Below are 25,551 nucleotides of genomic sequence, written 5' to 3' on the forward strand. Positions count from 1 at the left end.
AGTTCATTATGCCTATTTATAATTATTAATGTAAATATTCCTGTAAAAAAAATTACTAATGTAAATAGTTCTAAAACATTATTCAACCTATATTTGTTTATACAAATAAATCTTATAAAGTTTGTCCACAACAACTAATATTTTTTTTATCAGCAAACAATATTAATTAATATTTAATATGTTATATTAGTGGAGGATTTGAATCCTTATCCCTTCAACCATTAAAAGCTCATCCATCATCCATCCATGCCATCTTATTTTTCTCTAAATATATTCATATGGTGATAGAGGACGAGCCCTGGTGCAGCAGTAAAGTTGTACCTTGGTAACAGCCTCTTTGCATATGAGCTAGAAAGCTAGAAACAAGCTAACTAATTTAATTCAAAATATTTGATAAGATTAATTGATAAATTAATTGATATATGTCAAATGTCATAAAATCACACATTTAATATTTTTAATACTTTTATCTATAATAACTTATCATCTTATAATCTTATAATGTAGGATAGTTATTTTTAAATTTTATATTGTAAAAATGATAAAATCAAATTTTCATTTTTAAAGGTAAAATAAATTAAATAAACTTTATTAGAATTATATTGTTTAAAATTATTTTTTAACATTTAAATACTTTACTAATAATATTATTTTAAAAAAATGAAAAAGTGTTTTTCCTTATAATTTTTTAAAACATTCATTTTTTATTTGTAAACAAGAATTTGAATGTGTATATCTCACTTGCATGATTATAAAAAAATAGATACAAGAGTTTTTCAAACAACCAACAAAAAAGTAAGAGGATTTTTAAAATTCAATAAAAGGATAAGAGAAATTTCCAATAAAATAATACAAATAAAATTGAAAAAAAATAACTAATAATTTATAAGCAAACTTATTTCAATGAGCTTATCAAAATAAATTATTTAACGTAATTTATTAAAAATAAGCTATTAAAATAAACTCCTGTATCAAATAAGCTTCCTTTGTTCAAAGAAACTTATAAGATGTTCAAAACCAACTCCTGTATCAAATGAACTTCCTTTGTTCAAAGAAACTTATAAGGTACTCAAAACCCTTGTCAAACATAAAATCGTGATTCAAAATACCCATTTTAGTGGTTCAAAGATTTCGAAGAAAATGGCCGCAAACATTTCAAGATATCAGGCTATTAATTAAATTACGGCAACGTAGAAGTTTATCCAGTGATATCATACTTCATCATTTTTTTTAATACTTAAAACATGTAAAATAAAAATTTAAAATACTTCATAATTAAAGTTTAACTTAAATATATTTTTAATTTGTCAAATGTGACTCATTTTTTTTTAATCTTTTAAATTTGAAGTTCATTTTTTAGTTCTTGAAATTCGCAAAATATTCTTTTTAGACTTCTACAAAGTGTGAATTAAACAGAAAATAAGATATTTATGATTTTTGGTACTTTTTATTTCCATCATTTGATTTTCTATTTTAATTTAAAGTACAATTTCCTGGTTGTTTGGAATTGTCAAAATTAAGTTAATAAAAAAATTAAAAGCAAATTTTAAAGCAATTAATGAGTTTTTAATGTTTTTATTGATTTGATTATGACGATTTTTGATCACCCGAAGTGTATTTTAAAATGTAAAATGGAAAATCAAATTTTGGCGATCAAAAGTTGTTGTAAATTATTAATCTCTTATTCCATGTTCGACTCATGTTGTGCATAAGGACTAAAAAGGGTATTTTGACAATTTCAAGAACTTAAAAAAAAACTTAAAATTTTGAAGACTTTAAAAAATGAATCAACAACCTTAAAGGACTAAAAACAACCAAAGTGTCAAAAGTTGTCCTCGTCGATTGATATCTTGAAGTTTTAGTAATTTTTCTTGTTTTTGGCCACTTCATTAATGCATTTGAGGACCGAATCAAGATCCAAAAGTTGTCTTAAAAATTTCATTGACAAGAAAACTATGGGAAAAAACATTATTCTAATCAATATAACTAATACACATAATAGTCTAGTTTCCCAAAGTTGCCCTCATGGATTAAAATCTTGAAGTTTTAGTAATTTTTTCTTGTATTTGGCCACTTTGTTAATGCGTATGAGGATCGAATCTAAACTCGAAAGTTGTCTTAATAGCTTCATTGACATGAAAAATACTAGAAATAAATATTATTTTAACAAAAAAAGCTGATACACATAAAAGTCTAAGTGCCAAAAGTTGTCCTCATGGATTCAAACTTGAAGTTTTAGTAATTTTTTCTTGTATTTGGTCACTTTATTGATGCATTTGAGGGATAAATCTCTGACACCCTCTACCCCACACATATAGTACTAATAATAAAAGAAATAGGAATGTGAAATTAATTAAAAGTTTTAAAACACATTTAAATAAAAAAAAAATTCAAAGGATAAAAGACTAACATTCCCTTTTCTAACATCATAATAGAACTTGTTCAAATAAATAATAAAATCATATCGGCCCAAAATAAGGTCGTCCAAGACTTCATGCAATTAATATAGAAATTTATACCTCAATATCACGTCTTATCAGAGCATTGTGTTTCAGCGTCATCTAGTATAAGGTTCTCCATAGTCATCTACCTAACTATCTCCTGCCACAAACACAAAGTTTGAGATCATCACAGGATCCAAACACAGATAACACATGGGAAGTGAGTTATCACATTCCTAACTAATAGAGAGAAATGAGACAACATAGATATAAAAAGGATTGAAATATTGAAGTTTTAATCATTTTTTGTATTTGGCCACTTCGTTAATGACTTAAGAGCCGAATCAAAACCTGAAAGTTATCTTAATAGCTTCATTGAAAAGAAAACTACGAGAAAGAAATATTATTTTAACCAAAGTAACTGACACACATAATCTAAGTGTATAAAGTTGTTCTCATGGATTGAAATCTTGAAATTTGAGTAATTTTTTTTGTATTTGGTCACTTTGTTAATGAATTTGAGGGCCAAATAGAGACCTGAAAGTTATCTTAATAGCTTCATTGACATGAAATCTACAAGAGAGAAACATTATTTTGACCAAAATAATTGATACACATAGCAATCTAACTACCAAAATTTGCCCTCAATTTGAAATCTTGAAGTTTTAATCATTTTTTTTGTATTTGGCCACTGCCTTAATGACTTAAGGGCCAAATCGAAACCTAAAAGTTATCTTAATGGCTTCATTGACATGAAAACTACAGGAAAAAAACATTATTTTAACCAAAATAACTTATACACATAACAATCTAAGTGCATAAAGTTGCCCTCATGGATTGATATCTTGAAGTTTGAGTAATTTTATTTTTTGTATATGGTCACTTTGTCAATGAATTTGAGGGCCAAATAGAGACCTGAAAGTTATCTTAATAGCTTCATTGACGTGATATCTTTGAGAAAGAAACATTTTTTTGACCAAAATAATTGATACACATAACAATCTAACTACCAAAATTTGCCCTCAGATTGAAAATCTTGAAGTTTTAGTAATTTTTTCTTGTATTTGGTGGCATTGTTAATGCGTTGGAGGGCCAAATCGAGACCCAAAGGCAATCTTAATGGCTTCATTGACATGAAAAATATGAGAAAGAAACAATATTTTAACTAAAATAACTAATACACAAAATGGTCTAAGTGCCCAAAAGTTACCCTTGTGGATTTAAATCTTGAAGTTTTAGTAATTTTTTCTTGTTTTTAGCCACTTCGTTAATGCGTTTAAGGGACAAATCAAGACACACAAATTATTTTAATGGCTACACTAACATGAAAACTACGAGAAATAAACATTATTTTAAACAAAATAACTGATACACATAACAGTCTATGTGCCTAAATTTGCCCTCGTGAACTGAAGTCATGAAATTTTAGTAATTTTTTTTTGTATTTGGTTACTTCATTAATGAATTTGATGGTCAAACATATCGAGACCTGAAAGCTATCTTGATAGCTTCATTAACATGAAAACTACGAGAAAGAAACGTTATTTTAACCAAAATAACCTATACACATAACAGTCTAACGAGCAAAATTTTCCTTCATAGATTGAAATCCTAAGTTTTAGTAACTTTTTGTTGTATTTGGCAACTTTTTTAATGCGTTTTAAAGTTGATCGAGACCAAAAAGTTGTCTTAACGGCTTCAATGACATGAAAACTACGAGAAAGAAACAAAATTTTAACCAAAATAATTGATACACATAACAGTGTAAGTACTAAAAATTGCCCTAATAATTGTTAGAGGGATGAATCGACAACCACAAATTATTTTAATGGCTTCATTGACATGAAAATTACAGGAAAAAAACATTATTTTAATCAAAATAATCGATACACATAAGAGTCTAAGAGCCAAAAGTTGCCATAAAGGATTGAAATCATGAAGTTTTAGTAGTTTTTTCTTGTATTTGGCCACTTCGTTATTGAATCTGAGGGCCCAATTGAGACCCGAAAGTTGTCTTAATAACTTCATTGACACGAAATAAATATATTTTAACCAAAATAACTTATACACATAACAGTCTAAATGCCAAAATTTTCCTTCATAGGTGTAAATCTTGAAGTTTTAATAATTTTTTCTTGTATTTGGCGACTTTGTTAATGCGTTTGAGGGCCGAATTGAAACCATAAAGTTGTCTTAATGGTTTCAATGACATGAAAATATGAGAAAGAAACTATATTTTAACCAAAATAACTAATACACATAATAGTCTAGGTACCAAAGGTTGGCCTCATGGATTAAAATCTTAAAGTTTTAATAATTTTTTCTTGTTTTTAGCCAATTCGTTAATGCGTTTGAGTGATGAATCGAGACCCACAAATTTTTTTAACAGCTTCAATGACATGAAAATTATTGGAAATAAACATTGTTTTAATCAAAATAACTAATACATATAAAAGTCTAAGAGCCAAAAGCTGCCCTAAAGGATTGATATCTTGAAGTTTTATTAATTTTTTCTTGTATTTGGCCACTTTGTTAATGCGTTTGAGGGCCTAATCGAGACCTGAAAATTGTCTTAATGGCTTTCATTGACATGAAAACTATGGAAAAGAAACATTATTTTAACCAAAATTATTGATACACATAACTGTTTTAGTGCCTAAATTTGCCCTCGTGGATTGAAATGTTGAAGTTTTAGTAATTTTTTTGTATTTTCTCACTTCTTTAATGAACTTGGGGGCCAAATTGAGACCTTAAAGTTATCTTAATAGGTTCATTGCCATGAAAACTACATGAAAGAAATATTATTTTAACTTAATAACTAATACACATAACAGACTAACTACCACAATTTGCTCTTATAGATTAAAATCTTGAAGTTTTAGTAATACTTTTTGTTTGTAGCCACTTCGTTAATGCGTTTGAGGGATGAATCGATACTCAAAATTTGTCTAAATGACTTCATTGATATGAAAACTACGGGAGAGAAACATTATTTTAACCAAAATAACTAATACACATAACAGTCAAAGTGCCTAAAGTTGTCCTCATGGATTGAAATCTTTAAGTTTTAGTAATTTTTTTCTTGGTTTTAGCCATGTCATTAATGCGTTTGTGGGATGAATCCAAACCCACAAATTGTTTTAATGACTTAATTGTCATCATGGACTGAAATCTTGAAGTTTTATTAATTTTTTCTTGTATTTAGTCACTTCGTTAATGTGTTTGAGGGACAAATTGAGATCCACAAATTGTTTTAATGGCTTCATTGACATGAAAATTATGGGAAAGAAACATTATTTTAATCAAAATAACCGATACACATAAAAGTCTAAGAGTCAAAAGTTTCCCTAAAGAATTGAAATCATGAAGTTTTAGTAATTTTTTTTTTGTATTTGGCCACTTTATTATTGAATTTGAGGGCCCAATCAAGACCCACAAATTGTTTTAATGGCTTTCATTGACATGAAAATTACCGGAAGCAAACATTGTTTTAAGAAAAATAACTGATACACATAATGGTCTAACTGGAAAATTTTGCCCTCATAGATTGAAATCTTGAAGTTTTAGTAACTTTTTCTTGTATTTGACAACTTTTTTAATGTGCTTGAGGGCTGAATCGAGACCCAAAATTTGATTTAATGGCTTCAATGACATGAAAACAACGAGAAATATTATTTTAACTAAAATAACTAATACACATAACAGCCTAAGTACCAAAAGTTGCCCTTATAGATTGAAATCTTGGAAGTTTGAGTAATTTTTTCTTATTTTTAGCTACTTCGTTAATGTGTTTGAGGGACGAATCGAGATCCCCAAATTATTTTATTGGCTTCATTGACATGAAAATTAAGGAAAAGAAACATTATTTTAATCCAAATAGCTAATATACATAAAAGTCTAAGAGCCAAAAGTTGTCCTAAAGGATTGATATCTTGAAGTTTTAGTAATTTTTTTATTGTGTTTGGCTACTTTCTTAATGCGTTTGAGGGCCCAATCGAGACCTGAAAGTTGTCTTAATGACTTTATTGACATGAAAAATACGAGAAAGAGACATTATTTTGACCAAAATAAATGACACACATAACAGTCTAAGTGCCAAAAGTTGTCCTTAATAATATTGTTAAAATTATTCAAATACAAGATTTACACACTTATCATCCCTTTAGTAATTTAGTGGTATTCTTTTTCTATAGTCTGTAATTTAGATAATTTAAAATATTAAAATAGAAAAAAGAAACTAAATTCCTATTTTCAACGATGTTAAAAATGCCTACTTTAATGACGGTTGTTTCAACATTAGTTCCAAAATTGATGTTAAAATGCTTCGAGATTTGATGTTAAAACCCTTTTATGTAATATTGTTCAAAACTTGCAAAAAATCTCATATGCATAGGTATGAGGCATCCCTACTTTATTCCCATTTTCGTTTGTTAACTGAGTGTTCTCTTCTCTTTGTTTTTGAACTTTTGACTAAGAGACCAAAAAGAGAAAAATAAAAATACTAATTGTTAAACAGTGCACAGGACAAAATAAAATTATGGGAATACCCAAAATAAGTATAAATTGAAGAAGATAGAAAGACATTGCAAGCCAACAAAGACCAAAAAGAGAAGGAGGATATAATTTGCAACTCACATGTCATTTCCAAGTATGCCTCCATGATTGTTGTTATGAAAACCATACAAAACCCTCATCCCTCTCTTTAATGCTCAAGCAGTGTACAATTTATAGATGCAGGAACCTAAAACAAAGAATAATGACTCACAACAACATTCGACCTTATTTCAAATCAAAGTGGATCATCAATTATGGTTATTAACAAATATCTTATGAAAACCGTTTCAACAGGTATTGAACAACAGTTATACTAAAATGTGGCCCAAGCAACTCTGATGGGGTAAATTGTAGGATGCTCTTGTGGTTCCCTCCTTTCCAACTATCTCACCACCATCAACATGTAGCCACATTTTAGTGAACGGAAAGTTTTAAAAAAGGAGAAGAGATAAAAGAGGAGCCAGGAGGCTAAATGAATAGAAAATATAACAGTTGTCACTTACTCCATTTAATTTGCGGATGGAAAAACTGTGAAGCACGAAAGAGTGTGGAGTTAACATGTTATGAATTTAACTTCTCACAGAAAAAAAAAAAAAAAAAAACTTCTCACGCACAACAATTGCTTCATTTTTTTTTTCTTCTATTTTATCCTTTAATTGATGCATGTATAACAACTGCAACAAGGAATCGCAAAATAATTGAAGAACAAAAAGGTCCAAGTACATGTGTACACCTGACACACGGATATCCCCTTTATATATATAAATATTATATATATGTATATTAGTATATATATATATACACACACACTAGTTGTAAACTACCCCGTTTCTTTTATTTTTTTAGTTTTAGATTAAAGACAAAAAATAATTAAAAGATGTAAATAATAATTACATTGAAAGAGTTATTTTTTCTAATAGTTGTTTGATTCAAAGGTTATTTTCAGAAATAGTTAGAAGATAAAATAGTATAAGAAAATGTATAAATTAAATATGAGTAGTTGTTTTTATTAATAGTTATAAATAAATATAAAAGATGTTTTAGAAAACATTGTAGCAACCGACTTAAATCATGAAGCATATTGATATCGGCCTGGCTGTTTGGCGCGATAAAGACTGCTGACAGGCGATTGAAGCACAAGAAGCCGCGCTGCAACACAATGGGAGTCCACGGTCTCTGGGAACTCCTCGCCCCCGTCGGTCGCCGCGTCTCCGTCGAAACCCTTGCCGGAAAAACCCTAGCCGTTGGTACTCCCTCAAACCCTAATACTTTCTTTCTCTCTCTCCCATTTCATAAACAAATAACCGACTTTTTCATTTTTCTCGCATAATTTCAGATGCGAGCATATGGATGGTACAGTTTGTCAAAGCGATGCGCGACGAGAAGGGCGAAATGGTTCGCAACGCCCATTTGCTGGGCTTCTTCCGTCGCATTTGCAAACTTCTTTTCCTCCGCACCAAGCCGGTCTTCGTCTTCGACGGCGGGACCCCTGCCCTCAAGCGCCGCACTGTCATTGCACGCCGCCGCCAGCGTGAAAACGCCCAAGCCAAAGTCCGCAAAACCGCCGAGAAATTGCTGCTCAATCATGTACAATACGACCTTTTGCTTTTCGTTGTTAACCAACCAACCGTGAAGCTATGATCACTGTTTTTCCCTATTATTCATCGTTGGGTTCCAATAGAAGGAAAACCGTTACTTCACATTCGCTTTGAAGTAGAAAAAATATTGGATGGATGAGAGTTGAGTACAATTTGTTTATTCACTTTTCGGGTATTTCTGTAGTAAGAAAGCAGAGTTATAAGTAATTTTCCACTCTTTGCTGCGATGAGTGACGATAGAAAACTTCTCTTTCTGCTGACTTCTGACTCTCCTAAATGATTGTCCATGTGTTGTTGGTGGTGCAATTTGTTTATGTTTCTTCATCTATTGCACGCATGCATGTTGTGAATATTGTAGTGTGTGGAAATGCGTGTTGATTCGGTAATTTTGAGGGACACGTGCTTGTTACTGTGATACTTGCAAAGTGAAAAGAATTCAATTACATTAGCCTCATGTTGGATTGTATAACATTTGTGATTTAATGGGCCTTGGATATCTTAGGGTAGCGAATTTGGATTTTCATTTTCCGCTCTGCTTTCCTACATTACTATCAAACAAAGAATTGTTGTACCATTTATGATAATGGGTGAACAGATATAGCATAAAGTGCGTTTGCATTCTATCTATTGTATTGGTTATGTGTGGCAGTCTTAACTTTTGTTATTCTCTGTTTCTTTTTTTTTTTTTTTTCAGTTAAAGGCATTAAGGTTGAAGGAACTGGCTGATGATCTTAAGAACCAAAGGATGAAGAAGAATAGTGATACTAAGGGTCAGAAAAAATCTAATCAGAAGGACTTTGTTGGAAGTGATTTAGGAGGAAGTCATGTGAAAGAGCTAGATGAAATGTAATCTGCATATGCTGTCGTAAATCATAGTTGCTTCTTCTGTCAGCGTTATGCTCATTATTTGAATAATTTATTTAGGTCTGTGGCTAAATATGCAGCTAAGGAGGACGGAAATTCTTCGCAGGCAACAATATTGACTACTTACAACCAGGAGGAACTTCATGAAATGTGATCTACCTTTATATTTATCCTAAATAAAGGGGATTAAAAGCCATGAACTATCTTTTATATAAGTTGCATAAAATACTATTTTAATACAATTGATCTTGAATATAACTGATAATTTGTCTATAATGTTTGGTTGAGTTGATTTAGGTTGGCAGCGTCTATAGCTGCAGAGAAAAATGGCATACATGCCAGAAAAGGAATGCCGTCTATTGTAATTAATCCTTTAGAGGAGGAACGTGATGCAGACGAACAAATTATATTGGTAAATTTGCAAATGTAGAATGATGGAATGGTTACAAGTAGCAATTGCTGTAATGTGATTTTTCTATTATTTTTGTTTAGATACTTTTTGTTTCTTTATCAAAACCCATACATTTCCAAGAGTGTAACAATAGAGTCATTGTGGGGGAATGAGACAATATTTCATTTTTGTTTGTTGTTGTAACATCCTTATTTTCTTTGTTAATGCTAGTAAATTTATTGATATTTCAATTATTGTTGCTTCATCTAAATTTTTTTTCTCCCCTCAGCCATCAGTAAATGCAGAAGTTGATATGGCTGTATTAGCTGCCTTACCACAATCAATGCAACTTGATATTCTTGCACAGGTTAGATTTCACATATATAGATGATATTGTCTTCTGCGATGTACTTGGTCATTTTTCTTGTTATTATTATTAAGGTCCCCCCCGCCTTTTGACTACGACATTAATTGACAAGAAATAAGGGATCGGATAGAATGCTTTCAAGAATATTTTCTCGGTTTTTGGATAATATATGCGAGAAAGCATCATATGATATATTGGCATGCTCACAACTCATCTGTATATGATATATTGTCTTTCATTTGGTTTAGATGTAAAAAATGTTTTTGTTTCTTTTTTGATTTCAGCTTAAAGGAAAGAAAACCGAAGGACTAGTAAAGGAAGTTGACAATCAGAATCAACATGATGTCAATTATCGGGGCAAGGGTAAGGGGATTCTGCTCATTGAAGCTGACATGGTAGGTTGTAGCTCCAGACATGACAATGTTACATCAAGGAGTGACAATCAACACTCAATTGATGAAATGTAGGCTCCATGAAATGTCATCATTTTGGAATTATAATGCTTTTTCTTGTTTATTAGTCATGCTTGTTTTGATGGGTCTATTAGGTTAGCTGCATCTATTGCTATGGAGGAAAATGAAGAGTTAGTAAATAATACATCAACTTCTGTTGGGGCTTCCGCTATTGAGGAAGAGGAAGTTGACTATGATGAAGATGAAGAAATGATACTGGTGAGTTTATATTTCCAGACATGTATGTCTTTTTAGTTAGTTAATCTGCTGGTTTTTGCTGAGAGTATAGGCAACAACTCTTGGCCCGTTTCCAATTTAGTAATCTTAATATAGAAAACCACAATGATTCTGAACTGCACTTTAATATTAATCCTTTTGTTGGACTCAAGTTTGAACACACAAACTGGAAGATTTAATTGAAAGAGTTCTAGAATTAATCCATAATAGCACAGAACACTAACACAGGCCTAAGCTAGAACAAGGAGCCTCCTTCAAACAACAGTAATTTAATGCAATGAATCAGAAATCTGTCACATGGCATGTTTAAGAAATACACACATAGCTTCCATAAAATACATCATATCAGTATCCTACAGCTACTAAGCACACATAACTGGCATACAATACATGACATAACTGTCCTTTCACCTTTCTTCCCCAACTCCAAACTTAAAAGTTGTCATCTGATGTCTAATCTATGCATAAAAAATATGAAATAGTTTGTTTTGTTTTCTTTTCTCAGCCAGCTATGCATGGTAAAATTGATCCTGCTGTTCTAGCCTCATTGCCTCCATCAATGCAACTGGACCTTCTTGTTCAGGTAATTGAGTTCATAAAGTATTTTTTTAGAAAAAGTACCTTTTACATTTTATTCTGATATCAGTGATTGAATAATTATTCTGCAGATGAGAGAGCGTTTGATTGCAGAGAACAGACAAAAGTATCAGAAAGTCAAAAAGGTTTGTGGATAGAATTCATATGTAATTGATATATTAAAATGTAAAACATGTACCTTGTTAAAAATTGCAATTGTCATGGATAGTAGTTTACAATCTTTTGACATTGGTCCTCTGTGATTGTTAGTAAATGTTGGTGGCAAATGTATTCCTGTTAGTGGGTGCTAGGTGTTATCGAGACTTGTTTGTTGGTACTTAGGATGATTTACAGGTAAATAATCAAACTGGTTGATTGGCATAAAATACCGAAAATGATAATAAAATCATTGGGTTCGTATGGTGTACTGATTTGCAATTTTAGAAGTGGCAAAGCCATATTATTGTTAGTTATTTTTATTGTCCTTATAAACAGAACGTGAGAGTGTGGGATTCTGAATAGAAAACTCATGGCTTTTCTAGAAATTAGTAAATAGGGAAGTTTCTTCTTTTGTTACGGTATTATCATGAATCTAGAAACTCATGCTTCTTAATGTTCTATAAGTTATTTGGTTTGGCACTATGCTTTTGTTTGATGCCATTGATGCTGTTGTTTTTTTTAGTTCATTTTGGTATCAGCATTACTTTTCCTCACTTCTAGTTGTGATTGCGCACTGAACTTAATATGTCATTCAATTGGCTCGTTCCAGGATCCAGCAAAATTCTCTGAGCTACAGATACAAGCTTACCTTAAAACTGTCGCTTTCAGACGGGACATAGATGAAGTGCAGAAAGCTGCAGCTGTAGGAGGAGTAGGTGGTGTACAGACTTCACGGATTGCATCTGAAGCCAACAGAGAATATATTTTCTCGTCTTCTTTTACTGGTGATAAACAGTAAGTGACCTTATTTTCAATTATTTTTTGCTATCGATGAATAAATTGCTAGTCCTTAATATATATTAGCCTTAAATATGGTTGGGTGCTTTTCCTGTGTATTAATTTTTTTTTGAAAGGCATTTCTATGTATTAATTAAGTATGATGCCTTGTGGAATTTGAATGTTGACAACTTCCTTGCTCTTTTCATTCCTAAATATGTCAGAGAACTTACCTCCACCAGCTTAGAGAAAAATAAAGATACACAACAGAAGGTCCAGGGAGTACATCCTTCACAGAACCTTACAGATAGCATTGTGGCAGGAAATGATTCTAATACTTCAAGCGGATTGGTTCACAATGAACCTGGTGAGCCTGCTGATGAAAGTATTCAGACATATCTTGATGAGAGGGGTCGGTTTCGAGTTAGTAGATTGAGAGCTATGGGGATGCGTATGACCTGTGATATACAACGGAATTTGGATTTGTTGAAGGAGATTGAGCAGGAAAGAGCATATGTGAACAAGGCTGCGAATATTGGAACAGTGGAAAATGCTGAGAATAATGGTCCATATGAAAGTTCTGGGATCCAGCTTGTTGGTAAATCACAAGAGATGAATGTTGACTTAGTTGGACAGAATATGCAAAATGAACAAACAATGCTTGACAGAGATACATTGATAGAGATATCTTTTGAATATGATTGCAAGAATAAGTTCGCAAATGATGAGGATGATATATTTTCTAGTTTAGTAGGAGGAAATCCAGTGGCAATCTTTGGTGCTGATGATACTGCAGCAACCGAACAACCTTCTCATTCTGATTCAGATTGTGATTGGGAAGAAGGAATTCTCGAAGGTAAGAGTAATGCTTATCCTGAACATGACGTGGTAGAATTGAAGTCTTCTGTTGCAGATGATCATAAAAATAATGAAAGAGAAGTAGAATGGGAGGAAGGAGATTGTGATGGTGCTAACAGCACCTTACTGTCAGGAAAATTGGCATCTCAAGGGTGGTTGGAGGAGGAGTCTGATTTGCAAGAGGCAATAAGGAGAAGTCTTGAAAGTATAGGGGATATGAAACTTAAATGCATGCCAGCTGTAGATGAGCATTCAAATACTTATGAGAACAAATTGGATTGTGGTTTAGAACATGGTGATGATCTGTATTATTCTGACCCTGTGGATTTAAATGACAACGTTGGGTTTCTGAATAATAAAAATAGGGAAGACAGTACTGAAAAAAATGAATTACATGAAATTGAAGATGGAGATAAAAAGCATGATTTTGTTTCTGGCAATAATGAACAAACTTTCCATTTTCATGGAAGTCAGTCAAAGTCATCTGTGACTTTTAATTCCAATAACACTGAGATATTGATCGACACACCTTGCAGAATGGACAGTCACTCTTGTTTTGTAGATTCAATTTCAGATACAAATGTAATGACGAAGGACCTAGTCCCTATGGTTGCTGAGCAATTATTGGATAAACATGATGATGGTAAAGTGTCTTTCTATTGTGACAATACATCCAAGGTTGATCCAGTTGGTGCAACTGAAGAGGGGAAAAAAAACTATATTCAAGAATCTGAACCATTGAGTAATTCTACTGACACTACCAAACCTGCTATTTTGGTAGAGTCATCCTTGAAAGGATCAACAGAAGACCTTGATATTGAGCCAAAATTGCCTTCAGAGGACAGTAATAGAAATTTCTACGAGGAAAGGAATAGTAGCCTTGGCAATGATGTGGTTAACACCCCGGGACATTTTCCTGCTCATGCAGCTGAGGTTAGCTTGGAGGAAGAAATGCAAATTCTTGGTCAAGAATATATCAACCTAGAAAATGAGCAGAGGAAGCTAGAGCGGAATGCAGAATCTGTAAACAGTGAATTATTCACTGAATGTCAGGTGTGGAACTGAGACTGATCTAATTTGTATCATATCAAGGCTAATTATTAATTTATCATAAAAATTATTGCTGGAATTTTCATTCTTTTTTCTGCCAATTTACGATCTAATTTGTGTTATATTGTGTTAGAATTGATTTTAAATGAATTAATGTTGAAAGAGTTGATCTTGAAAAAATTGAGGCAAAGAAATTTTTATTTGGGAATGATATTTTAAAAGTGTGGCTAGAAGAATTAATTTTGTTTGGATGGTAAAGGTAGAATCACTTTTGAAGGGTAAATTTGTTTGTGTCTGGGAATGTTCATTTTAATGTGATTTTTTAAGAAGTAGATAGGATCTGTTTTTTTTTAAAGAGAAAACAGTTTAGACAAACACATAAAAAAAACAGAAAATTGCTTATTTTATTAAAAAAAGTGCTTTTCTTAAAAAATAAGCTTAAACAAATGAGCCCATAGATATTTTTGTGGATCTCTCACCTAAAATCAATTCTTTTATCAGAAAGTTAAACATGTCCGCTTCTCTCAATCAATTCTAGTTGTGTCAAAATTGATTTGAAAACTTTAGAAGGCACCCAAAATAGGTCATGATCCTTAATAAGGAGATTACTCTTCATCATCATCATCATCGTGATTATTATTATCTTAATCATTGCCAAAGTTAAACATCTTCTTAGTGGTTCACTACTTCTCTCTCGTGGTTCATTACGCCTCAAGCTGAGGAAGAGCCAATGAGTCACAACTTTCAACATTATCTAACATAAATGAACACATTATATTGTTTGTTATGCACGGTACTACACTCACTTTATTGCATAAGATCTTAAAATTCTCATTTTAGTGGGTTTTTTTTTTTCTGCACTCTTAATGCACCAGTTGACAAGTAGCGAGTTGGATGCTGGTAAAGAACATGATTAGTTGACTTTGGCATTGTCCTTCTATTTTACATTTTAGTGTGGTGGTTTTGAAATATTTATAGCTCTGGCTGATGTGTTAATTGAATGATTAATTGAAGTCATGATCCTTAATAAGGAGATTAATCTTCATCATCTTCATCGTGATTATTATTACCTTATGAACACTTTTGCAAGTTTTCAGATTACACTATGTCTTTATATATTGTTTTTCATTCACATATGCCATGATCAGTAGTGATTTTCCAGAGCTAAGTATTTTGATCCCTTTCTGATGCATCTGATACTCTGTAGGAACTACTGCAAATGTTTGGCTTGCCATATATTATTGCTCCAATGGAAGCAGAAGCTCAATGTGCTTATTTGGAACTTGAGAAACTAGTTGATGGTGTTGTGACTGATGACTCTGATGTCCTTTTATTTGGGGCACGCAGTGTTTACAAAAATATATTTGATGACCGCAAATATGTAGAGACATACTTCATGGAGGTTAATATTTGTTAAATGCAGTAGCTGTGAATAAATTTCTGTGGTAAAAACTTTGTATACATGATTTTCTTTATGATTGATTCAGGATATTGAAAAGGAGCTTGGATTGACCAGAGAAAAATTAATACGCATGGCTCTACTTCTTGGGAGTGATTATACTGAAGGTGTAAGGTGTAACAACACTTACCTTGTTCTAGTGTATATTTTTGGCTAGTTATTAGTGAACCAAACCCTTTTGCATGAGATGTTGCTAAACATCTATATCTGACTTTTCTTTGTCCAACTTGTAATAATAGGATATTCAATAGATGTCTTTCTTTCCTTGTATTTCTTTGTAGTAGGATTTCTGTGGTATTATATATAGGTTCTGCATCTATGAACTTGACTAGATCCTTTTGTGTTGCATGCTAATGTAGTGGGATTGGCATTGTTAATGCTATTGAGGTTGTGAATGCATTCCCTGAGGAAGATGGCCTCCTGAAATTCCGGCAATGGGTTGAGTCACCGGATCCCACCATCCTTGGAAGGTTGGATGCAAATAGTGGTTCAAATTCCAGAAAGAAAGGGTCAAAAATTGAAGAAAAGATGAATTCCTCAAGTTGCAATGTTAAAGAGTCTGCGGTGATGCAAAACATCTGCCATGCTCAGGAGCAAAATGAGTTGTCAGATTACATCCAAGAAATAAAACAAACTTTCTTCAATAAGCATGTAACTGATTTCCTTCCTTTGTGCTCTCCAGTAAAATAATGAAGGATAGTTTTGTATTTATTAGAACATGTTTGTTTGTGACTTTCTTTATTTTCTTTTTTAATAGAGAAATGTTAGCAAGAATTGGCACATTCCTTCTTCTTTTCCAAGTGATACTGTTATATCTGCTTACTATTCTCCCCATGTTGATAAATCCACTGAGCCATTCACATGGGGAAAGCCAGATCATCTTGTTCTTCGAAAGTGAGTTCATATGTTTATATACTTATTTCGATAAATTTTATTTCTACTAAATGGCCATTCAGTACATTGATAATTATATACAACATTGGATTTGCTTCGAAAAGATAGCATATAGTAGGTTAGTCTGTCATTTCTCTTCATCTATTGAGCTAGTGATGGTTCTGTTCATCAACTGCTTACTGTTCCATTGGTAAGGTTTATCTTGCTTGATGCAGTACCAGGCCTTTAGGGGGTTGGGATTAGTTGAGTTTTAAATTTTCCTTTAAGGTATTTTGGTGCTTTTCTTTGGATGGGTTTGAAAGTCGATAATTTGTTCTGTGTGAGCACTAGGACTTGATAAACTTGCAGTGTTCCCCAATATTGATTCATGCTTTTCTTTCAAAGTTAGCTTTGATTCTTTGGATGGGTTTTAAAGTTGATACTATGTACTATGAGTGAGCTCCATAAACTTGGCAGTCTTCCCCGATATTGGTCCATGCTTTTCTTTTAAAGTTATAAATCTGAACATGATTATCGCATATCTTTACTTGAGACACTATTGATCTCACTTTTGGAATTTACTTAATCTTTTTCTAAACCTGTATTTAATTTAATATGTATGTCTATATTTTCTGATATTCTGAGTTACTTCCTGTGCACAGATTGTGCTGGGAGAAATTTGGGTGGACTGGCCAGAAAGCAGATGAATTGATCCTACCAGTCTTAAAGGAGTATAACAAGCGTGAGGTTATTTTGTTTTATTGATCTGCTCCCCCTTTTTACTGACTGTTTTATATTTTTATTGTATTAAAAGTTGAAATTAATATGATCACTAATCAAGCTTTCTAATTGTTGATTGTCTAGTGTCTTCTCAATTCTTATTATTATGAATATCCTGATACCAGTTTAATCTTTTAATGTAGACTCAATTGCGGTTGGAAGCATTTTACAATTTTAATGAAAGATTTGCAAAAATTCGTAGTAAAAGAATTAAGAAAGCGGTAAAAGGAATCACTGGTAAGCAGCCTTCAGATTTGATAGATGATTCTGCAGAAGAGTTCTCCAAGAGTAGGAAGACTGGGAGAGAACCTGAGGATATCACATTGGAGACTTCAAGGGGAATAGAGGGAAATCTTGAGGGTAGAAGGAAATCAAAAATAAAACAGTCAAGGAAGAATGATACTGTTGCTAAGGAACAGTCAAAGAAAAAGAAAGTCAATGATGATCCCTCTTCAGCACCTGGTACATCTGAGATTGAGAATTTACAGCCAAGTCTGCAGATAGAAGAAGAGCAACATGATGGTAAGGCATTGATTCGGAATAGAAGTGGCAGAGGAAGAGGTAGAATTATGGGAATAAAAAGAGGAAGGGATAACAAAGGTCTCAGTTTTCAATCTTGCGAAACTGAAGCCTCATCTGGTAGCAGTGACATTGATGATCATGGGCCAAGAGTGCATGTGGATAGAGTTCCAAAAGATGTGCGAAGGGTGAACCTTCATTCCGATTTTTCTGATTTATAAAATGAAAAATATATAGGCTCTGTTTGGATAAATTTTTCTAAAAGTACTTATAGGAGAAAAATATAAGATAAGATCATTGAGCTTTGTCATAATCTATAATAAACTTATACTCCTTAACTTATGTGAGAAGCTCAATTCATTTTACCTTATTTTATTCTCCTACAAGTACTTATAGAGAAGTATATCCAAACAGGGCCATACAGTGTTCATTAAGTTGTTTCTTTGTTGGCAACCTTCCTTAATTCTTAATCACTAATAAAGAAGTAATAATCAAATAGCTTTGATTTGGTGCTTTCAATCATTTTAACTTCATGAAATGGTTCTGTTAAAAGGTCCATAATTCTGTTAGGTGGTAAATCAAGATAAAAAAAAAGAAAGGAACCCTACATTCTGATGAACTAGATTTACACCCGTTGTTACTTGTCAGGATTTGATCTTAATTTGATTGCTTATATTATAAGTGTTTCCTTAAGAGAATGAGAACGAAATTTTTTTTTCTGGTAAAACAGAGGCATCATCTTTAATCTGTTAAAAACCAGAGAATGAAAAAATTTCTCTGGTAGGTTGATAACATGTGAAGATAATTGAATGTGATCTCATTTGCCTAAAAATCTGAAAGAATAAGAATGTTTCACTTACAATTTGTGTACTTTACAGTCAATGCGATCTCGGAAACCTGTCAACTATTCTTTCAAAGAGCCTGAAGATGAAGATTCTGATGATTCATTTGATCGGAGAAATCAGACTGGTCCAATAGAAGAAAATTTATCTCATATTCTTGGTGCTTGTGAAGATGGTGCAACAGATTTCAGCATGGCGAAAGAATGCAGTGCAATGAATTTTCCTCCAGAGGAGAACTTGCCTACAGACTCCCTTGAGTCAGGTGGTTGGTTTTGCACAGATGCCGGTGAAACTTGTCATCCTGGTACTGGCAATCAGGACTCTTCTGATGACTACCTTAAAATGGGAGGTGGATTCTGTTTAGATGATGGTGATACAGGTGTCAAGCAGGATACAAGTGACAATGTCGATACTGCTACAGTCGATTATAATGCAGACTTTCCACACGGTTCTGATTATTTGGATGAAACTAATCGTGATAAAAGTAGTTCAGATATATTATTTTCTGGCGCTGAAAAGCCTGAAAATGGGATACAAGGTGGAGGGCCATTCAATATAGAGCCAAATGACCTTGCAAGTGCTAGTAGTTATGATCATTCTGATATAGCGGTCTTGAAACAGGAGAATACTCGCAACAATAGTGGAGCCTCCACTGGAGCATTTAGTGCCATGCCGTTTTTGAAGAGAAGAAGGAAAAACTGAAACTTTTCTAACTTTGGATGTCAGGCTTGTGCACATATTTGTCAATCCTCCAAATTGTTTATATTTTAGTCATGTATTTTCTTGTTCCATTTGAATCGATTTTTTGGAGAAACGTTGATGACTCTTATTCCACATATATGTTTATTAATGATGACTCTGATGACAATCAAATATTAACACCATAAACTATCAATAACATTAGACAGTGGTGGAAAATGAAAATAAATGATGTGCTGTTATGGATGAGCAGTAACTGACTGACCATCAAGGGTAGGGTATACACACTATCTCCCTGTTCGTGCTTGCGTGTTCACCTAATCACCTGCATATGCGTACTACTTGTTTAGTGCTTGGATGATAAATCCTGAAGCGACATTGGTTGTGGTGATACCACGTATGAGAAGCACTTCAGAAGGCGAGTAATTGGGTGATGACAACTGCTTGTGTAGAACGCTTCCCCCGTACAATACCCAAGACTTATTGGTTGCGGAGGCAAAGATAACACTAATTATACTAATTAATGAGAATCCAACTTAGGAAGGAGAGAAATTAAATCTAGTACTTTTTCATAGACATGTACGGAGTCAACATTTCCCCGTCTTGAAATGCTTTGTAATGTGCTTAGGACATTTTTGGTCAACTGATGAGAAAAATAATTGGCTATTTTTGTCAACTTCAAAACATAATTGGTTGGTTTCCTCCGGGCATTTTCATAGTGAGTCATCAAATCCTGTGCTCTCCTAAGATGAAACTTTAATTGCCTTAGTGCTTCCACCAAAACCTTAATTCCCTGTCCCTTAGATCTCGGGCTACAACTTCCCCAAAGACTTCTCCTGGTATAATCCTTACTAAGGATGGGGTGATCTATCATACACAATCTCAAAGGGAGTGTTGTGGGCAGCACTCTGGAAGCTAGTATTGTACTAGTATTCAGCCCACGATATGAATTTTGCCCATGTTCTTGTTCTGAACTAAAACATCAAAGACATGTTTCTAATGTTTTGATTAATACCTCAGTTTGTCCATTGAACTCCGAGTGATAAGCAATATTCATGTGTAGTTTCGTACCTTGCAGCTTAAACATTTCTTGTCAAAAGTGATTGATGGAATTATGGTCACAATCGCTGACAATTGAGGTTGGTATCCCACGAAGTTGTGCTATATCCTAGACAAAAAATTTTGCCAGGGATTGAGCCGAATATGGATGTTTAAGCAAAATGAAGTGTCCATATTTGCTCAACTTGTCAATTACCACTAGAATTTCATGAAACCCTTTTGATTTTGGCAGTCCCACTATAAAATCCATATTGATGTCTTCCCAAATAGCATTTGGAATAGGCAATGGCTGGAGTAACCTCGCTAGACTGGCGGCTTGATACTTGCTGTGATGGAAAACATGATAGGCAACTACAAAACAGTGATTGAGCCAGCCTGCGATAATTACGGTATACCCTTGGCCCACCCATGGGGGAGAGTGAAACTTCTGAAGAAGATTGGGAATCCATGTTGAGGATTGTGCTAGCTAGCAAAAACCTTCTCTTATAGTATATCCTTTTGTGTTATAGGGTGTATTGGGAGTGAGAGTTAGGATCCCTTTTTAATTCCTTAATCATTTTGGTCAATGTAGGATCAATCCTAACTTCCTCTTCGATAACTGATGTGTTGCCAATAGGTCTTAGAAATTAGCCACAATTCGTTATCTTCATTTTGCGTTGACAATGCCTATGCCACTATTTGAAGCCCCCACTTTACAAACAATCCCAAAATCATAACCAACCAGTTGGGACAACCAATTTTGTTGATTTTGTGTCATGACCCTTTGTTCTAATAGGTATCTTAAGCTCTTTTGGTCAATAAAAACCATGGATATCTGACCCAAAAGGTAAGGCCTATAATGTTGAATAGCTAAGACTAAGGCCATTAATTCCTTCTTGTACATTGATTTGGTGAGTGACAAGTTCGCCAAGGCTTTGCTAAAAAAAGTTATAGGCCTTTTTTATCTTGTGTATGTATTCCTATTATTCCCTTCCCCAAAGCATCACACTCGATAGAAAAAGGTTTTCCAAAATCTAGTATGGCCAACACCGTGCCTGTTGTTATAGCTTTCTGCAATATTATAAATACCTCATAGTTGTCTTCCTTCCACTAAGAGTTACCTCATTTTAACAAATTAGTAAGTGGGTGAGCTATCTTCCCATAGTTGCATTTAAAGCGCCTATAGTACTCGATGAGGCCCCAAAATCTCCTCAATGCCTTGGTAGACTTTGGGAAAGGTCACTACATCTAGAATTTATATTGGTTCAATCTTCAAGAGGACCTACATCTAGTTGTTCTTAGACCCCTTAGAACTTCCACTAATAGAGAATCAAGTACAAACACCATGTACATGCAATTTCCAAATTCTACTATTCCCTTAAACCGTACAAGAGAAAGAATAGGAGTTGAAACCCTATAGCCTCACACAAAACATTGGTAACCCTAACCAAGATCAGAAACCAATGTTTATCAAAATTGGATTGAATACACTTTTATGTGTAGATCAACATCTTTAAGCTCTTCTTCAAAGAATGATCAAATCATGATGAATAATGAATAAATCTTGATCAGACTGGGTAATCGATTATCAAACTGGGTAATCAATTAATTTGTTAAAATCACTCTTGTTCCGCATTTCCCAACACGTGATATGGATTACAGGAAATGGTAATCAATTATCTTGTTTCAAACAAAGAACTTCTCATGCTTCTATGATTTCTAGAATAATCGATTATCAATGTGGTAATCGATTATTTCAACCACACAGAGGGCTCCTTAAGTTCTAGACACATTTAATCGATTACAATAAATGGTAATTGATTATCTTGAGCTATAGTGTCTTTCTTTTTCAAAAACTGACACATATAATCAATTATAGAACTGGTAATCGATTAATTTGATGATTTTAACAAAATTTCAAGTTGAAGATGGTTTTGTTGCTTGTTCTAACACTTTGTAATGGATTACAAAACCTATTAATTGATTACATAGTGTTGAACTTAATGCTTCTAAGAAACTTAGAGATCAATCCACTTGTCTAACATATTCGAATCATACTAAGCATTGATATAAGAAAAACAAACTATATCAAACAACATGCCTAGTCTTAAAACATACAATACAAATGCTACATCTATTAAAACTTGTTTGTCATTGTAAAATCATGAAACTAGAACCTAAGGGCTAATCTTCAAGACTTCAAACCTGAATCAACAATCTCCCATAAAAATGCAATGCAATGGAAAGTTGTACAATGACATTCTTTCCCTATTTTGTGATTTTGATTTTGATTTAATTTAATTTTTTTGGAAAACACAGATTGACTGTCCTTTTGAAAGAGGTGATAATTCATGCAACCTTATCCTATCTTTTGCAAATCTCTCCGGGAACTCCCTCAGAGTGTATGTTCTGTTTGATTTAGTCACTTGACCATTTTGGAGTGACGGCAATGGAGCCGTTTGACGTTTAATCATTCCATATAAATTCTAGGGTTTGTCCCCTTTTTTTTTTGTTTAAAAACATCGACGGGTGAGAACTTTTGATCTGCCCCTATGTTCACTTGAGGCTCATGCACGATGCCCCTCATTGCCCTTGTGTAAGGCTTTGAGGTACCAATTGTTATCTTTCGTCATGACCTTGTAGCTGGGAACCTATTGGGTGAGAACTTCTAATCTGCCCCTAGGTTTACTTGAGGCTCATGCACGGTGCCCCTCATTGCCCCAGTGTAAGGCTTTGAGGTACCAATCATTGTCTTTCGTCATGACCTTGTAGCAAGGAACCTATTGGGTGAGGACTTCTAATCTACCCCTAGGTTCACTTGAGATTCATGCACGATGCCCCTCATTGCCCCAGTGTAGGGCTCTGAGGTATCCATCTTTGTTTTCACAACCTAGTAGCAAGGAAGAATGAAAGAAGCAGTTGATTCTTGCAAAAAGAATTTTCCAAGGACGAGAAATAGTTGAAGGATTTTTTCAATCGGCAGATTAAGTCAAATGACTCCTATTCTTGATAACTCACTTCTCTCTAAAAAGACAATTTCTGGAATGATAAAATGAGGTCACATGAATGTCTATATTTTTACTTGAAAACACAGTCAATCAAATGCTTTTTTTTTCTTTTTGAACTTTTCTGCTTTACTCGTTGTTTACGGCACCCCACCAACGTGCAGGACGAGTAATCTCTGATTGAACGGTCTTGGAAGCCAACACTCAGGAGCGCAGGTCGCTTTGAGCAAACAAACCAATGGCTTACACTCACATTCCGGTGGAAGTTGAATAAGCAAATATGTGTTTGTGAAAGGATGAGAGAGACAAGGATGTCAAATTCATCCATTTTAGCATTGTAACTGTGGTTTATAATAATGACATAAACTTAAAAATCCTGATGATTCATTAGAGACATCTAACAACAGCTTTCAAAATTGCCCCATGTGTGGTGTTGTTTGTCAATGTTAGGATTCACAAGCGATTCTCCTCAAATTTCAGCCAGCCCTCATCAATTAGACTTTGCACCTTACGCTTTAGGGTCATACAATGCTCAATGGAATGCCCCAAGGCTCCTCCATGATAAGCACACATTGCGTTCGAGTCGTATCCTCGGAAAAATGGAGGTTGAGGAAACCTAGCAGGGGTTATGGCTACCATTGCAGTATCAAGTATATAATGGAGCAAGTTAGCATAGGACACCATAATTGGGGTGAATTCTACAGGCTTTTTGCTGCAAAATTCCTTCCTTGGTTGGTGTTTTGGTTCATGCTAAAGGTGGTGTTTAGCATTGGTTGTGTGGAAGGTGGGTTTTGTGGTTGATTTAGGGATGGCCTTTGTGGATAACTGGGTGGTAGGTAAGGAGAATGGTTGTTATTGGCTAAGTAATGACATTGTTGGGTTGGTGGGAAATTTGGCCGTATAGGAATGGCAGTCACAACATGGGTTTTTCCCTCATCCTCACCCTCTTCATTTGCCTCGGTTTTCTCATTCGTCCAAGCAGGATGATTAAATTTGCCTCTTTTCAGATCCGCTTCGACCCTTTCCCCGGCGAAGACCAAATCCGCAAAGCTTGAAGGTGTGTACCCCACCATTTTTCATAGTAAAACACTGGTAATGTGTCTACTATTATTGTGATCATCTCTTTCTCCGTCATTGTAGGTGCCACTTGAGTTGCCAAGTCTCTCCATCTTTGGGCATATTCTTTGAAAGATCCGTGCCCCCTTTTTGCACATGTTCTGTAGTTGTATCCTATCCGGAATCATATCAAAATTGTACTGATACTGCCTAACGAAGGCAACCATTAGGTCCTTCCAAGAATGGACTCGGGAAGGTTCCAAGTTAGTGTACCAAGTAGCAGCTACTCCAGTAAGACTTTCTTGGAAGAAATGTATCAACAGTTCCTCATCTTTTGCGTATGCCCCCATCTTTTGACAACACATCTTTAGATGGTTCTTAGGGCAATTAGTCCCTTTGTACTTGTCAAAGTCTGGCACCTTGAAATTGGGAGGGGTGATGATATTGGATACTAGGAACAACTCTTCTAGGCTAGCAAAGGCATAATCTTCACCTCCTTCGATGGCCCTGAGCCTTTCCTTTAGATGATCCAACTTTCCCATTTCTGCCATAGCATGAGGGTTTTTACCCGGTGTGGAATGCAAGGGGTGTGGTTGTGGGTGATACTGAGGTCCCTCCAAAGTGTTTTGCAGGGGTATACCACCAACTGCTTACCCTTCAGTGGCATATCCGAGGCAAGGCTCGAAGTCGGCTAGATTGTGGGGGGCATTTCATGAGTCTCCCCCATGGGTTGAGAGACATGTGCATGATTAGATTGAGGTTGTTGGCTTTCAATGAGTATGGGAGCGTTGTTATTGACATCCTCCTTGGGAAGCGAGCCATATGGCGGGAAGGTGTGCTTGTTTTGAATTTGCACATCATGGGGCCGTTCGTACTTCCCAAATCTTTGCCCATCATATCTGAGGTTGGATGATTCATTTGCTTGAGGCCAGATGGGGGCATTAGGTTCACCTTAG

At 34.1% G+C, this 25,551-nt stretch overlaps 1 protein-coding gene across 3 annotated transcripts; it reads left to right on the plus strand.

The window, feature by feature from the left end:
* Nucleotides 1-8,049: 8,049 nt before the first annotated feature.
* Nucleotides 8,050-19,715, plus strand: LOC114413042 (DNA repair protein UVH3). Of its 3 annotated transcripts, XM_028377199.1 has the most exons (19): nt 8,050-8,242; nt 8,332-8,582; nt 9,288-9,439; nt 9,518-9,607; nt 9,755-9,869; nt 10,138-10,215; nt 10,500-10,678; nt 10,763-10,886; nt 11,410-11,487; nt 11,573-11,626; nt 12,250-12,434; nt 12,641-14,327; nt 15,532-15,726; nt 15,812-15,897; nt 16,143-16,434; nt 16,541-16,677; nt 17,319-17,403; nt 17,580-18,143; nt 18,834-19,715. In XM_028377199.1, exons 1-19 carry the CDS (start codon nt 8,155-8,157, stop codon nt 19,497-19,499), a joined length of 5,106 nt encoding a protein of 1,701 aa, XP_028233000.1. In that variant the 5' UTR covers nt 8,050-8,154; the 3' UTR covers nt 19,500-19,715. The 3 variants fall into 3 exon arrangements, with proteins under 3 accessions (XP_028233000.1, XP_028233010.1, XP_028233017.1); XM_028377209.1 differs by lacking the exons at nt 8,050-8,242; nt 8,332-8,582 and adding an exon at nt 8,608-8,734; XM_028377216.1 differs by lacking the exons at nt 8,050-8,242; nt 8,332-8,582 and having other exon boundaries at nt 9,319-9,439; nt 9,538-9,607.
* The last annotated feature ends 5,836 nt before the right edge of the window (nt 19,716-25,551 follow it).

This window comes from Glycine soja, chromosome 1 (assembly GCF_004193775.1).
Source record: "Glycine soja cultivar W05 chromosome 1, ASM419377v2, whole genome shotgun sequence".
Lineage (NCBI taxonomy): Eukaryota > Viridiplantae > Streptophyta > Magnoliopsida > Fabales > Fabaceae > Glycine > Glycine soja.